This window comes from Brachionichthys hirsutus, unplaced genomic scaffold (genome assembly GCF_040956055.1).
Source record: "Brachionichthys hirsutus isolate HB-005 unplaced genomic scaffold, CSIRO-AGI_Bhir_v1 contig_177, whole genome shotgun sequence".
Taxonomy (NCBI): Eukaryota; Metazoa; Chordata; class Actinopteri; order Lophiiformes; family Brachionichthyidae; genus Brachionichthys; species Brachionichthys hirsutus.
In genome coordinates this window covers 22,739-34,953 of record NW_027180396.1, presented here as the reverse complement: position 1 = coordinate 34,953, position 12,215 = coordinate 22,739, and the positions used below count along the sequence as shown (strand labels likewise).

Genomic DNA, 12,215 nt, shown 5'->3' with positions numbered 1-12,215 from the left:
CCACCCTGCCTGAACCAGGAGGTCGTGGCGAGGCGGACGTCATGTGACCTGGGTCACGTGTGTGGGCGGGGCAGCCGTGATTGATTCAGTGTTGGGTTCAAAAGCGGATATGAACTCACCCTTTTAAATGTTGTTGTTTTTTATTTTACAGTATCTTGAAAAATCATTGTTACAGTTATTACATTTTTCTTAGGGATGGATCTTGGTACAGGAGCAGGAAATTAAATAAATTAATAATAATAATAATAAATTCAGTCACTCAAATTTATTTAATCGTGAAGAAAATTGTGGGGAAATAGTTACAGATCCTCTATTTTAATGATCCCAAATATTAGGAGTAGCTTTCAGGGTCAACGAATTAGGTGATACTTGCTTTTACATGAGGCAGAAACGATTGAAGTCACGTCATTATGGCTGTCATTGATCTCTAATAAACTTTTTTTTTTAAGTATCTTGTCTGAACATAAATAGAAACTAAATTTATTTATAGGGACCTTTCAAATTTGGTCGTCATCTTATTTTTAAAAACATAAACATGTTTTTAGTAAGTCATCTCACACTTAAATAAAGCTTACCAGCGCTCTCCGGTGGAGAAGCACAGGACAGCACTGCTTCAAGTTGTAACGTGGCAAGATTTAATTACCATACAAATATTGTGTTTTAGGGTAAACTCTGGCTGTAAAATTATCTTAAAGTTGAGATGTCAGCAGGCTAATTCAAAACTGAGATTTGAATACTAAACGACTGACTGAGGACATTTGATAAACACATAACACAGAATAAACACAGAACAAATAACAGGCCTCAGAAAATCTATTAAAAACTGAACAGAATACTGTTATTATAATTTTTTATTTCAAATGTAAATTAGACATTGCAGAGCATGCTGAAAATAATTACATATTTTGAAGATGTTACAGCTCACTGGTTAAGATTTAATGAATGTATTCTTGCCTTTCTAAACATTGCAGATGCTCTAACGATAGATAGTTGTTTAACACTTTTGGGGTCATGTAGAATATACAATATAATAAAATACTTGTTTCTGTGTGTCCTAAAGAAATACACAGTGTGAGCAATGAGTGACATTATCTTATAATATAATGTACACATCCTTTCCACAAGAAAGGACAACGAGGACTCTCATGATGCGAAGGAACTGAAGAACCAGAACTGAAGAAGCTTCTTGGATGAGAGGTGAAACATCTTCAAACAACTTTAAGCAAGTGTGTGTTAGTCCACGACTAAACAGTCTACTCTACAGCTTCAGAAGTTGGTCTTCTCTCATCTCCCGGTCTTCTGGTTTAGCCTGATGGAAGAACCAGCTCCTGCTCATCATATCCCTGCCTGCAATCGGAAAAAGGTTCATCATACAACACTGAGTAATAAAACAAGAGGAAAAATAAAGTAACTGAAGTAACGATTAAATCAAAGACTTACCTTTACTTGGTTTTTCGTTTTCACCAGAGCCGGTCTCACTTTCAGCAGTCACCAAGGGCTGATCTTCTGACAGGAAGTCAATTGCAGAACCTTCATAATATGCAGAACCATCCAGAGCAGGTGACTCCTGCTCATCACTTATCGATATTTCTTCCTTGTCATTGTCACGCTCCTTCTCCTCCTCCTCCTCCTCCTCCTCCACAGGCTTTGCCTTTCTGGAACCAGAGTGAGTTACATATTATAAATCAGGGTCATGTCTGGCTGCCAAGCCTGACCGCATCAATTCATTAAGCAGAAATTAAATTAAACACAAACATATTTGTGTGATCGGGGCTTTTGAATCTCTCCTGTTTTGTGCTCAGGTGACCAAAACAAATAAATAAATAAATGTCCTCAACCTTCCAAATAGTGAATCTCCTGTTGTTGTTTTTTTTTTGGCAATTAATAACTTCATCGCAACCTTAATAATATTCTGCTTTGTAAACAAACCAAAATAAATGAAAATAAATTCATCAAATGAATTCATAAATGTGTACATTACATTGGTATACAATACTACCAGTATATTCTGGTACATGTGATTTATAGCAGCACTAACGCTGTTACTAAACAATAGACCAGAAGGCTCAGACCACCAAATGTCACGGCCTACTTCCTCTCAAGACTTCCCTCTGACTTCCTGTTCAAGGCTACAAAAAGGGAGGCTGCTGCTATCGCCCTGGGCTTTAAAACAATAATAATGTTTATAATGTTTAAAATAACAACAACAACGACAGAAATAATAACACAATTATTATGATGAAATAATATCCACATTTAGTCAAATCATTAAAATATTGTTCATAGAAGGTTCGCAAACAGGATGTCTAATTGTCTAATTATTAGTTTAATGATTGTTAAAATAACTGCCACTGCCTCTTCTAAGCCGTATTGGGAATGAGATACATTTAAATGTGGTAATGTTTTATTCACATTTTTCTGTGGAACTCAATTTGGGTTTCTATACAGTTATTTGGGAGTTTAAATTGTTTATGTGCAAAGTACATATTTAAACACACACGCAATAATTTTTTATACTTTATTTGTAACAATAATTGTATATCTAATGTCAGGCACAACTATGGTAACAACAGATTATTTATTTATACATTAATTCACTAATTGTTTTCTGCTTGTACACCCACTCGCACACACAACATGCGACTACTTACAGATACTGCGTGTATGAAGCAGGAAGTTTGCTGAGCAGGTCTGGATGCCACACCATTTCCTCACTTTGGTGAGTTACACAGTTGCTCTGGTCACCCTCAGGGTTACATCTCACAAACTTATACGCAGCCCTTTTAGGTGCTCCTGGAAAAAAAAAAGTCATGGCTGTCATATTTACTTACCTGGATTTCATGTAAAAATGTTTACTGGTTCAGAGTCAGAGTTTTTCAGGGGACGTAGCAAAAGGGTGAGGAGATGGTTGGTCTGAACTCTGAAGCAGCCCACGGCTGATTGTTCTCTTCAGTAATGCGACGGAATAGAAATGAATGGCATGACGGGTGTTTCGTCAATCGTACCCGACACTGAAAGCTTTGTTATTTTACTCTGCTAACTGAGGATTTACTTTATTTGCATCGTCTGCGTCCCCCCCCCCCCCCCCCCCTCATGTAACACAACATTCATGTACAACAAAATTAATCGTTTGATCAGGGGTTCTGGACAGTTCTATACGTTTGATGTCGACATCGTGTTCTGGATGAATGAATTCTGACAAATGGAATTCACACAAGTGTTCAAAACATCCTTATTTCCTTTTAGGTTTCAAGTTGTTGAAAGTTAAACCTATTAATGGGGGAAAACACCAAATAATGTATTTTCACACTGAATTAATTAAGTAATTTGAACCAGCTTGGTGGCCTTCTGTGACAAATAAGTACATTTCTATGCATCACTTATAATTGAGGTTGTGAGAGCTCGTATACATTTTAGTTTTCCCTTTCATGTCATCTTTTGAATCCTGATGAATAAAATCTAAATGTAGCTACCGTTCTCGTTAGGTATACTCATTTATATTACCGGTATATTATATTTATATATTAAGGTATCCTTCCAATAAGCCCCTACATGCAACCCTCATTTGGGAACTAAAACCATGGCTTTTGCTGTCACATGTTTCCCTTACGTGCGTCTAAAGGTTCTTCCTCAACATCATTTTTTTTTTAAAGACAAGTTTCAATTGTGTCAAATCAGACTTCAGAGTTATGTTTCGTGAAGTCAACGGAGAGATCTGCCATTGGAGAAACCCCTGACGTCAACAATTCAAATGGTTTTACAGTAATGCTGACACTAGGAGTCAAATACCAGTAAAGTGACGTCACGGCTTCAGGTGGGCCTGTGCTTTTCCAAGCACTAACTTCTCCTGTCTTCCAGAGCCTCCTCCTGCAATCAGCTCATTCCGGTCACCTGTGCTCCGATCCTCACCTGCAGCTACCTGCCCACCTGCCTTGCCTGTTTTTGATGTCGCCTGTCTGCCTGCCTGCCTGTCTTGGGTACCCGGTGTTTAACCCTTGCCTGATTCCTATAACCCTCCTTTTGCCTGCCGCTCTTCTGATTTGTCTTCTGATTTGGACTGACTGCCCGGTTTTTGACAATAAAGCTCAGTTTCTGGATTTTCCCTCGACTGTCGAGCGTTTGGGTTCTCACCTGCTTTTGCTCCGTGACAAGTGAGGGGTTCCTAAATTTTGCTTTTCAATCGAGGCAAATAGATCTGGTCCCTTTTCGACGGTCAATGATGAGAAATAATGTCCCCTTTAACCGTCCCAAAAAGTAAACTACAGTAAACAATAACAACGATGAGCTATTGATTAAAGATTATAGCCTCCTTCGACTTACCCTTTCCGTTACGCAAGGCGAGGCAGGAGATGATGAGAAACAGAATCGGTTTCATCTTCAGCTTTTCCTTTTACCCTGACACCGTGCTGATTTCTTCTCCAAACGTCGTCTGTGTGTGAAACCAGAGCAACTGGCCCAGAGAGGCGAAATTCCCCCTAAAAGAGCTCAGCCCTCTGAGTGAGTCATGGTTTCCTGAAGTCTTCTAGGGTGTAAACTAACTTCACATCCTCGGTGGAAACTTCTGCCTGAGCTGTGTAAAACATCAGATATCATACTTGCGTAATCGCAAACGAGAAGCTGGGGAAATGCCAGAAGATTCACAACGTGCGTCTGATTAAAACGAGGAGGGGGCCTTAATGGCTCATTTTTCATAACCCAAGGACATACATATGGGAGCTTCTTCTTTTCCATTCAGTCCGTTGAATATTTTAAGGTCTCTGTGCTGCCGTTTTTAGAGACGGAGGACAGTAATATAGAATGTAAGCCTGTAAGTTAAAGTAAATAACATCTCCATCAACAAGGTATAGCGTTTACAGGTTCCTGCTGTGTTTCATAATTAGAGTTTACAACCAGAATCCAATAAGGAACTTGTTACAGGATACTTGTAATTGTACAACAACATGATTTACTGTATATTTTGATAATCTAGAAGGTTTTTGTGTGCGTTTCTTCCTGTAACATCATTGATTTGTGTTCGGTTCATCTGGGTTGTCGTCTCTCTTTCTCCTCTCTTCTTCTTCTCTCCTTGCTTTGGATGTTTTTGCAGGAGCCCTATCTTATTTTCCTCTCTCTTCCTGACATTCGGCAGATGAAGCACACCCTTCCAAGTTTGCTTAAATTACGCTTAAATGACAATGATTTGTTTTCATATTTTTTATTGAGGGCGGTGCAGTGGGTAGCACAGCAGGAAGGTTCCACATTTTATTCCTACCCGTGTGGAGTTTCCGCGTGGTCTGCATCGGTTCCCTGCGGGGTTTCCGGTCTTTATGCACTATTTTAAAATGGATGCTTCAGAAGACACACAGTCACATACCGAGAGATGTTTCACACATCAGCACAATGCTGCAGGAAGTGGTCACATCGGTTTAAAAAAAAAATCATTTTCCTGCAGGAAATGACACACAACCCTGCTCAGCCGTGACTACACTACACTATGAACATTCGCAAACACAACACAAGTGACAATGTATGAGAGACATTCTTCCTTTCCTCATCTTTGTATTTCAACAACCAAGAGTAAGAGGAGTTTATTTTTACCCACATGTGCTGTTTGTCCACAAGACATGAAAGATTTTCTCTTTTACGTTTGGGGCTCTTGGGCCAAGGAATGGATAAATACATTTCTAGAGGTTTCTGGGCAGGTTTGAACTCTGGAGCACTGAATTGAATATTATGAGATACAGTATTGTCTTTTTCTGTAGGACTTTGTTGGTACAATAGAAAAAAAACACCCGGGGTTTATGTTCCACCACAAATCAACCGGATCCAGATCTGGGTCACAACCCAGATATAAAATTACGGTCTGCAAAACGTCTTTGGAGGGCAACAGGGCCAAACAAATGGACTTTGTGTATTTGTGAAGGATGTATCAATAATGGAAAACAGATCCAGAACTGCCATTATGGAAATGTATGTTTTTACTGATGATCCAGATCCCCATGTGGATGATGTAAAATCAATTATGAAGGGAACGAGCTGATCAGCGGAGGTCTGCGCTCTCGGAGTAGTTTTCCAAGAGGGAGAGCCAGGTAACGGAAAGCCTTCATCATCAATGTGTTGCTTTTATAAATCTCGCAGTCACTCAAAATCACAAAACGTCTTGTTTTCTCTTTCATGGCCTGAATGCTGATGGAAATGGCGACACCACATTTTATGTCAGAGTGTGCTGCGTGATTGCTCAACAGCATGACGTCATCAGTCGAGCAGCTTGTTCTTTTAAAGTATTTTCACATTTCTGTATAGATACTTGCTTACTTTATTAGTTTTTGTCATTACATACAATATTTACATCACATTAAACAATCGTCATGCAGATTTTGATGTGTAATATAGATTCTACCACTGGGACGGTTGTTTCTGACAGTTCACACAACTACTACCTCTACCCGTCTATTGTTACATACTAGTAAACTACAATCGGTATTAGTGTTTGATTTGTAATAATAGCTGACATGTTTCACAGAAAATGAAGAAAAAAAAGTGAACAACAGGAAACTATTATGAACCGAATGAGTGATTTTCATTTTTTAAAGGGACTATGAAGTCATTTGTACAGCATGCACTGTGTTACAAGCACCATGAGAACCGCACCACAAAAAACGTCCACCAGGGTTATCATTGAGTTGAATCTAACAAAACTGACATTAATACACACAAGCATAAATCGAACTGCGTTACCATTGTCATGAAATGGAGCAGAAAGCGTATTTGATGCCTTTATGAGACTAATCGGGATGGCGTCGTCGTGCTTCAGCTCTCAGCTCAACAAGCAGATATTCACTGTGCTGCTGAGTTAGTAGCTCAAAAGCATCACAACGTTTTACAATGGGGCAAAATAAAAAGACCCACAAGTTCATACGGCTTTAAGCGGCCATCACAAACTACTAGCAAACCATCCAGTCAGGCGGTGAACCAGTGGCGTCCCTCAGTTATTTGCAGTCATTCTTGCCTTGAGCCGGTTGATTTTGAGAGGGAGCAAACAAACCATCTCCTTACTCAACTCCAGCTCCGTCTCCACAGCGGAAACTGCCTCAGGGTGAGCCTCGCAATACTCTGCCACATATCTAGACAAAATATGAAAACTGACAGTGATTGTCAACAAATTATATTTTTAACAACTTTCAAAAATAACTTCTAATACAACAATCTCAACCTGGATGACTGAGAACCTACACAGACATTTATACCCATTGTTTGGATGCATAAAAAGGAAGACAAAAAGTCATCTTACTTGTAACTTTCCAGGGACTTGTTTAAGTTGGCGATCTGATCTGAAGGCAGGGGGCAGATCAGCTGGCTTTGGAGTCGGGCAACTCTGAAGCGGGCCACCAGAGCCGGTCTGAGCACCTCCTCCTGCAGGTGCTCGGGAAACTTCCCCTCCGGAGAACACAGAGACTCTAGAAACATCTGGAAGTACCTGGAGGGGAGAGCAAACTTAATTTAGATGAAATAAGAGTAGACGCATCAACACGCGTTCCTCATCAACACCCACTTGGCAGAGGAAGAGCAGAGGCGATTGAACTTCTTGATGGTGTGGCTATCCAGAGACTGTGTATCTGCTTGTCTGGTGGCCAATGTCAGCTTTAAATCCATCATTTCATTGTAGGTCTCAGCCACCTCAAACATCATCTGTCTCCGGAGCAACAGGTAGTACTGGGAGTTTAAACCTGTACGAGAAAACGTAGTCAGAAAATCACACTTAAATTATGCCACCACGCTTGGAAGCTCTTATTTCGTTTCACCTTTTGTCTTTGTTAGAAGAGGTACAATGAAATTAGATTTGATGCATCTGATTAATGCAAAGGATAAATAAACAAACGGAAACTATAAAAACATCACATAGTGACCATTGAACTTAGAACGTATATTTGTAGATATATTTTGTTGCATGTTGTACTCCATCTTATAAAGCACCATTGCAGATGGGTTCCAACATGTCGATTCTTCGTTTGTGCATTTTGCAGCACCGTTCCACGTCCTCTTCAAAGAAAGCCAGGTTCCTGAAGAGGGCGCTATGATCCTGCAGGATCTCTACGTGGTCCGTCACATAGCCATCCATCTGGAAGTACTCTTTAGCCTGAAATGGTGATGGAAAAAAACATGGAGATTCATTGTTGCCAACTCTCAGAGTTCGTGTGCTTGCGTTTGTCGCGTTTACCTGTTTGACATAAGTCTGTCCCACAAGAAAAACTTCTCTGGCTTCAGGAAAGTCCAGTGGAATTAAACAGCGTACCTACAAAACAGAAAAAAAAAAGAATGTTTGATCTCATCTACTACAAAGACACCTTCTGAGGATGACCCAACAATCCACCTTTTTCAATTAACCCTCACACAAAATTAAAATCAAAGCCCCCCAAATCAGACAGTATATAATGACCTTCTCTTCCAGGCTTGCAATGGAGTCAAAGGTGTCTTCAGAGCCGAACAACAGAGCACTCTTCCTGCCCTTCTCCTCCTCCTCCTCCTGTCTTCTGGCTCTTTTCAACTCCTCTTGGCGATCAGTGTCCAGCTCACCAACGTTGTCCTGGTCACAAAGGCACACATAAGCATGGCTTTAAATACAAAATAAAATGATGCATTTTGTTTAATATAATGTCCGGTCAGATACTCCCAAGTATCAAAGGCTTAAATTATAAAAACATGCAGATATACAGATGCTATTCAAACTTTTTTTTTACCAAAAGCAGGAGAGACTAAATGTTTATTCTTAAAATAATTTTAAGAAAATAATATTAAGCATAATTTTGTAGCCCTATTGATGCAACCTTCTTTTTACTAACATTTTCCATTCATAAAACCATTCAGCACCTCTAGCAGCTTCTTAGCATCCTGCAAGAGGTTCAGGCAGTATTTGATCCAACATCGTGCAATCTCTGCTCTCTTCTGAGTGAGCTGTTCTCTGCGTTCACTCTCAGTCTCACCTGGGCCAAAAACGATGAGAAGAAGACGGTAAGATATGAAAGGAGAAAGGGAAGGAATGATAGATTTATCCAGATAGAATGGAGGAGAGATGGAAGGACTCTGCATCAAGAAGAGCGGAAATAACCGAGGACACAGAAAGGTCACACGACTTAAGGAATACTTTGATACATAATCTGTCCTGATGTTGTAGTTGAGAACAGGTACACAATAAAAAAATTATCTAATTAGAATTTTATTTTGATATTCAGATCGGACTAAATACTTACTTTCTTGTGCAGCAGCCTCAGAAGGAATCTCTCCTGCCAAAGCTGATACGACGGTTGCTGCCGACAGGCAATGTCTCCCCTCCATGTATTGGCCCTTAAAAATGAAAACGTATACAACCACGCTGTGAAAGATTGTCATTTTCTCCTACCAATTATCCTTTGTCGGTTTGTGGGTCCCATCAACCAGTTTATGACGAGGCCATTCGCACCTCTATGGGTAACCTAAAGCCACCACTTCACCTGTACTGCATGTTTTGGATAATGAGAGGAAGGCAGAGATCCAGAAGGAATCCTACCTTAGTGATGTAATACTGTGACAGTGTTGCAGCATTCAGAGCCCACTCCATTGGATTGAACTGATTTAACTTCAACTGTCTCTGCAGTGTGCTGTGGCAGTAGGTAGCAGCACGTTCAGTTTCCCCTTAACAACAAACGCACAATTAAAATAATAAAACAAAAATGTATAACGTCTTCATGAGATTGTCTTTGGATAAAAGTGGATTTTAATAGATTAGAGAAATTCTCACACCAGTAATTAATATGCGACGAGGAAACAACAAAGAAATACACAACTCTAACCCCTGTTTGACTGAAATATGATCAGACTCACCGAGGTTTTTATATACTTGAGCCAGATAGTACATAGTATGAGTGTAGGCAAACTCAAACCTGAGAAAAGAGCATTGAAGCCATGTCATGCAAACTTTGGGACAGTAGTATCAATATGAGCAGCTATAATTCTGTAGATGTACATATATGTGGTCTTTACAGAGTAGTACCTCTTGATCTTTTCCTGATGTGTTAGCAGCTTTTCTTCTGTTGTAAAGTACTCGGTCATATCCGTGGGAGGTCTTCCATCCTGAACAATGAATGTCAAAACGTAAAAAGCAAGAGGTTGATCAATTTAGCTCGACAATCTGGCCTCATGGCTCCAGCAACGAGCTAGTTTGTCCGGTGCTGCCCTCTCATGAATGTACGGAGTCATTTCAAGCAGCAAGTCCGACCGAAAAGCAACCGTACCTCCTTCATATAATGTTGGTAGATGAATTCTGCCATTTCGAGGAATCTTTGGGACATCTCGGTGTCATCCCGGCCTGCCCAAAGTATCCCCAACTGGTTCTGACAACACCAACATCGATTATATAAGTAGGATCATCTAACCTCATATTGCAAGTAAGATCAAAGTTTACATGAACAACAATCATCTGCAAGACTTTCAAGGTATGATCATCTTTTGATTGGAGTGTAAATAAATCTGACAAATCTTTACACGGTTTGTGTGGGAAGCTGTATTTTATGTTAAAATATAAAGATATTTTTCCCCTCGGGCCAACCCAAATGAAATGGGGTTAGAAAGATGAACCAGTTCACTAGCGTCAACATTACCCGGACGTGGATGAACAGTTTGCTAAGCTAGCGTCAACATTACCCGGACGTGGATGAACAGTTAGCTAAGCTAGCGTCAACATTACCCGGACGTGGATGAACAGTTAGCTAAGCTAGCGTCAACATTACCCGGACATGGATGAACAGTTAGCTAAGCTAGCGTCAACATTACCCGGACATGGATGAACAGTTAGCTAAGCTAGCGTCAACATTACCCGGACGTGGATGAACAGTTAGCTAAGCTAGCGTCAACATCACCCGGACGTGGATGAACAGTTAGCTAAGCTAGCGTCAACATTACCCGGACGTGGATGAACAGTTAGCTAAGCTAGCGTCAACATTACCCGGACATGGATGAACAGTTAGCTAAGCTAGCGTCAACATTACCCGGACATGGATGAACAGTTAGCTAAGCTAGCGTCAACATTACCCGGACGTGGATGAACAGTTAGCTAAGCTAGCGTCAACATCACCCGGACGTGGATGAACAGTTAGCTAAGCTAGCGTCAACATTACCCGGACGTGGATGAACAGTTAGCTAAGCTAGCGTCAACATTACCCGGACATGGATGAACAGTTAGCTAAGCTAGCGTCAACATTACCCGGACATGGATGAACAGTTAGCTAAGCTAGCGTCAACATTACCCGGACGTGGATGAACAGTCAGCTAAGCTAGCGTCAACATTACCCGGACATGGATGAACAGTTAGCTAAGCTAGCATCAACATTACCCGGACATGGATGAACAGTTAGCTAAGCTAGCGTCAACACTACCCGGACGTGGATAAACAGTTAGCTAAGCTAGCGTAGCGTCAACATTACCCGGACGTGGATAAACAGTTAGCTAAGCTAGCGTAGCGTCAACATTACCCGGACGTGGATAAACAGTTAGCTAAACTAGCGTAGCGTCAACATTACCCGGACGTGGATGAACAGTTAGCTAAGCTAGCGTAGCGTCAGCATTACCCGGACGTGGATGAACAGCGACACGTTCTCCGTCGACGCGCTGCATCTCTCCAGCAGTTTCATGCAGTTCATGAGATGCTCGTCCCCGGCCGACAACTCCTCCGTATCGACGTGGTTGACGCCGAGATAGTATTCCACAGCCGCGAGTCTTGCAGCTCTGAGCCCGGCTGGCGAGTCGCCGCTGAACCCCCGTGTAAACAAATGCTCCCTCTGACCGTCCGGCGGCGGCTCTGTCGGCCGCTGTTCGCCGCTCTCTGCGCCGGCGTCCTCCTCGCCCTCACCGGCATCGAACTTCTTCAGTAAGCTGTATATGTCTCGAAGGAGCTCCCTTGCTTTGTATTTGGAGCGGAACGGATCATTGTTGGGGTCTTTTCTTGATTCAACTTCATGCAGAAACTGGGCGTTGGTGAATTTGTCACAAATTGCCCTCCACTCGTCGCTGTTTAAGGAAGCCATGTTGGTTTTCTTCTTCTTTATTATTTCCGGCAGTATGGACGCCGGTAGGCGTATCACTTTCTTCTTCGCCCACTGCGCCACAACCTTTTGTTTTTACTGCCATCTACCGGACATAAAGATGAACTCCTTTTTCTTCATTATTCCCGTAAATATATTTACTAGTTATGAAAAACTGTCCTG

At 41.2% G+C, this 12,215-nt stretch overlaps 1 protein-coding gene across 1 annotated transcript; it reads right to left on the bottom strand.

Moving 5' to 3' along the window:
• Positions 1 to 6,204: 6,204 nt before the first annotated feature.
• On the bottom strand, positions 6,205 to 12,039 carry LOC137914601 (KIF-binding protein-like). The gene is made up of 13 exons (XM_068758118.1): positions 11,580 to 12,039; positions 10,248 to 10,346; positions 10,007 to 10,086; positions 9,838 to 9,896; positions 9,524 to 9,648; positions 9,228 to 9,321; positions 8,848 to 8,960; positions 8,417 to 8,563; positions 8,198 to 8,272; positions 7,954 to 8,116; positions 7,532 to 7,706; positions 7,271 to 7,456; positions 6,205 to 7,103 (listed from the first exon to the last, which is right to left on the bottom strand). Exons 1-13 carry the CDS (start codon positions 12,033 to 12,035, stop codon positions 6,965 to 6,967), a joined length of 1,911 nt encoding a protein of 636 aa, XP_068614219.1. The 5' UTR covers positions 12,036 to 12,039; the 3' UTR covers positions 6,205 to 6,964.
• Between the last annotated feature and the right edge of the window lie 176 nt (positions 12,040 to 12,215).

Coding starts and splice junctions, on each gene's coding strand:
- LOC137914601 (XM_068758118.1), bottom strand. CDS start 12,035: ATGGCTTCCTTAAACAGCGACGAGTGGAGGGCAATTTGTGACAAATTC. Junction 9,649..9,837: donor TCAAGTATATAAAAACCTCG/GTGAGTCTGATC, acceptor TTTGTTGTTAAG/GGGAAACTGAACGTGCTGCT. Junction 9,322..9,523: donor CACAGTATTACATCACTAAG/GTAGGATTCCTT, acceptor TTCATTTTTAAG/GGCCAATACATGGAGGGGAG.